A 2,287-nucleotide genomic window follows, 5' to 3' on the forward strand; every position below is an offset into this window, starting at 1 on the left:
GAAGGGAGCGAGATGACAACTTTCCTGATGGACAACTTCTCCCTTGTGTTTGGACACATCTTGTCCAACAGTTCCTACCCAATGCTGCAACGAGCCATTGGGGTGGGCAGTGCCTTTGAAGGTTGGAGTCCCCGGGAGGAGGATGTCGTGTACAGTGTCCTTGTCCCCCTCACTCCTCCCCCAGGGCACGTCTTTCATCTGGAGATGGACACTTTGGGCCAGTTGCCTGGGAGGAACTTCTACATCCGCGTGGAACCGGTGTGCACCTGCAGGAGGGAGCAACAGGATGAGAACGTCCTGTGCTTCCTCCACCACCCAGAGGAAGAGCAGAGGAGGAACGAGGAGCCCAACTTCCTAAACATCCTCTGCTCTGACTCCTACCTCGATGTGGAGAAAACTGCCCGCTGGTTCTACCAGCTGGTGAGAGCAGCCTGGCTGGCTTTGCCTCAGTCACACACTTGGCAATTAGTGCTGCTGCCCTCCAGCCGCTCTTGTAAATTCAAGGTGAGCAGAGGCGGAGAGAGCCTGATGGTTGAGGTGCTGTTTGGGGTGCAAGAAGGCAATTCACACATCTATGTGAGCAGCCAGCCCACAGAGGCCCTCTTCACCCCAAGCACAATGTGGCCGGAGACCTACGCCGTGGCAGAGAGGAAGTTCTTCAGGCACATTGCCCGGCAGGCTCCACGGGACAGCTGGCACCTCAGATGCCTGCAGCTCTTGGCCCGTGCTGTGGTGGGCATTGGCTTCTCCACCTACACCCTGAAGACCATTGTGATGCACCTCCTGAACATCATCCCCGTCTCAGGCTGGCGCATGACGCGTTTCCTGCAGCGGCTGGAGGATTCCATGCAGTACCTGTACGGCTCCCTGGAGGAGAAACGCCTGGACCACTTCGTTGTGGGCAACCGGACCTTGCCTGAGGAGATTATCTTGCCCCTGGATGTCAAAACCGCCCAGCCACTCAACCTCTTCCATCGCCTGGCACAGGATCCCGCCGCCCACTCGCAGGCTATGGATGAGTGCCTTGAACTGGGACATCGCATCTCAACAATGCTGCAAGACGGCCGCTGAAAGAAGACTCCCTGCGCTCAGCTGTGCTTGGGGGGTCAGAGCTGACAAGCATTGCTAATATTCCTCCTGTTGTTCACGGTGGCTTGGGTGGAGAATCACCTCATCCCAGACCCTATCCCTTATTGATCCCTGAAGGGCCATCCGTAGGTCAGCGTTGTGCACACCCTGTTGGACCTGACCTGACATTTTTTAGCTAAAAAAAGTTTTTCTTTAGTATACATAGAATTCATAGGACATGTAAATATTTAGTATAGCACATATATATCTCATTTATTTCCTATAATATTATCTTTATATATCAGTATAGCCCATAGAAATCTCTCCCAGTGTCTCCTCTTGTCCCCTTAAGGGACACTTCAGGTCAGCATTACACCAAGTATGGCCTCCCCAGACTCTGTTGGAGCTGACCTTAATTTTTTATTCTATAAATATATAAGGTTTACTTTAATTCTTATTCACAATATAGTTCATAGGTCATTTCTTTCATATTCTACTATTATCATTACATAAATATAGCCCTAATAGGTCTCCCACTATTTCCTTCAACACGTATTAGCACTCTGTATTCATGGCATTTATGACTGCCAATCCAGAAAATGCTTTCCCCTTGTTTTAATAAAGAGTACTATTCTGGTACCTGGATCGTGCAAGTTTGTACGGAACTCAACCAGGCCTAGAGTCTTGGGAAATCACACTAGCTGTGAATCTGTTCTCGTGAACACTGGCACTGAGCTCAACCATACTGAGAGTGCTGAATTGGTTCTCCTCCCAAATTAGGCCTTTTGCCACCCCCGCCCCTCTCCTCATGAGATCTCAGAATGGCACGTGCTGGAAGGGACCTCAAAATTCATCTGGTTCCAACCCCTCTGCCATGGGCAGGGACACCTTCCAGCAGATGTGGTTTCTCCAAGCCCCATCCCACCAGGCCTTCAACACTCCCAGACCTGTTCTCTGCTCTTCTCATTCCCTCTGATCTCTTGGGCCTTTGGCACCAGGCGCCTTCAGAGAGCAGAGCGGCCCTTTCTCAGCAGAGCTCTGTTCAGGGGAGAGACGCAGCCACCAATGGCCTCTAGCTGGAGCCAGAGATTTATGTATTCCACTCTGCTCCTGCAGAGGCACAACAAGGGAAGGGCAGGAGACCTGCTTGCCCTCTGCAGAACGTCCACCTTCCCTTGTCTCTAGTTGGGTCCTCGTTTTCTTAAAGCAACCTGAGCAG

At 51.6% G+C, this 2,287-nt stretch overlaps 1 protein-coding gene across 1 annotated transcript; it reads left to right on the forward strand.

The window, feature by feature from the left end:
- Nucleotides 1-6: 6 nt before the first annotated feature.
- Nucleotides 7-1,116, forward strand: LOC114072290 (inositol 1,4,5-trisphosphate receptor-interacting protein-like 1). The gene has a single exon (XM_027910205.1). The coding sequence runs from the start codon at nucleotides 13-15 to the stop codon at nucleotides 1,069-1,071; it is 1,059 nt and encodes a 352-aa protein (XP_027766006.1). The 5' UTR covers nucleotides 7-12; the 3' UTR covers nucleotides 1,072-1,116.
- The last annotated feature ends 1,171 nt before the right edge of the window (nucleotides 1,117-2,287 follow it).

Source organism: Empidonax traillii, unplaced genomic scaffold (assembly GCF_003031625.1).
Source record: "Empidonax traillii isolate 1590-97213 ecotype Southwest subspecies unplaced genomic scaffold, ASM303162v1 scaffold2925:size16969, whole genome shotgun sequence".
Lineage (NCBI taxonomy): Eukaryota > Metazoa > Chordata > Aves > Passeriformes > Tyrannidae > Empidonax > Empidonax traillii.

What these genes read in the sequence shown, in the direction of transcription:
- LOC114072290 (XM_027910205.1), top strand. Translation starts at nt 13, where the DNA reads ATGACAACTTTCCTGATGGACAACTTCTCCCTTGTGTTTGGACACATC.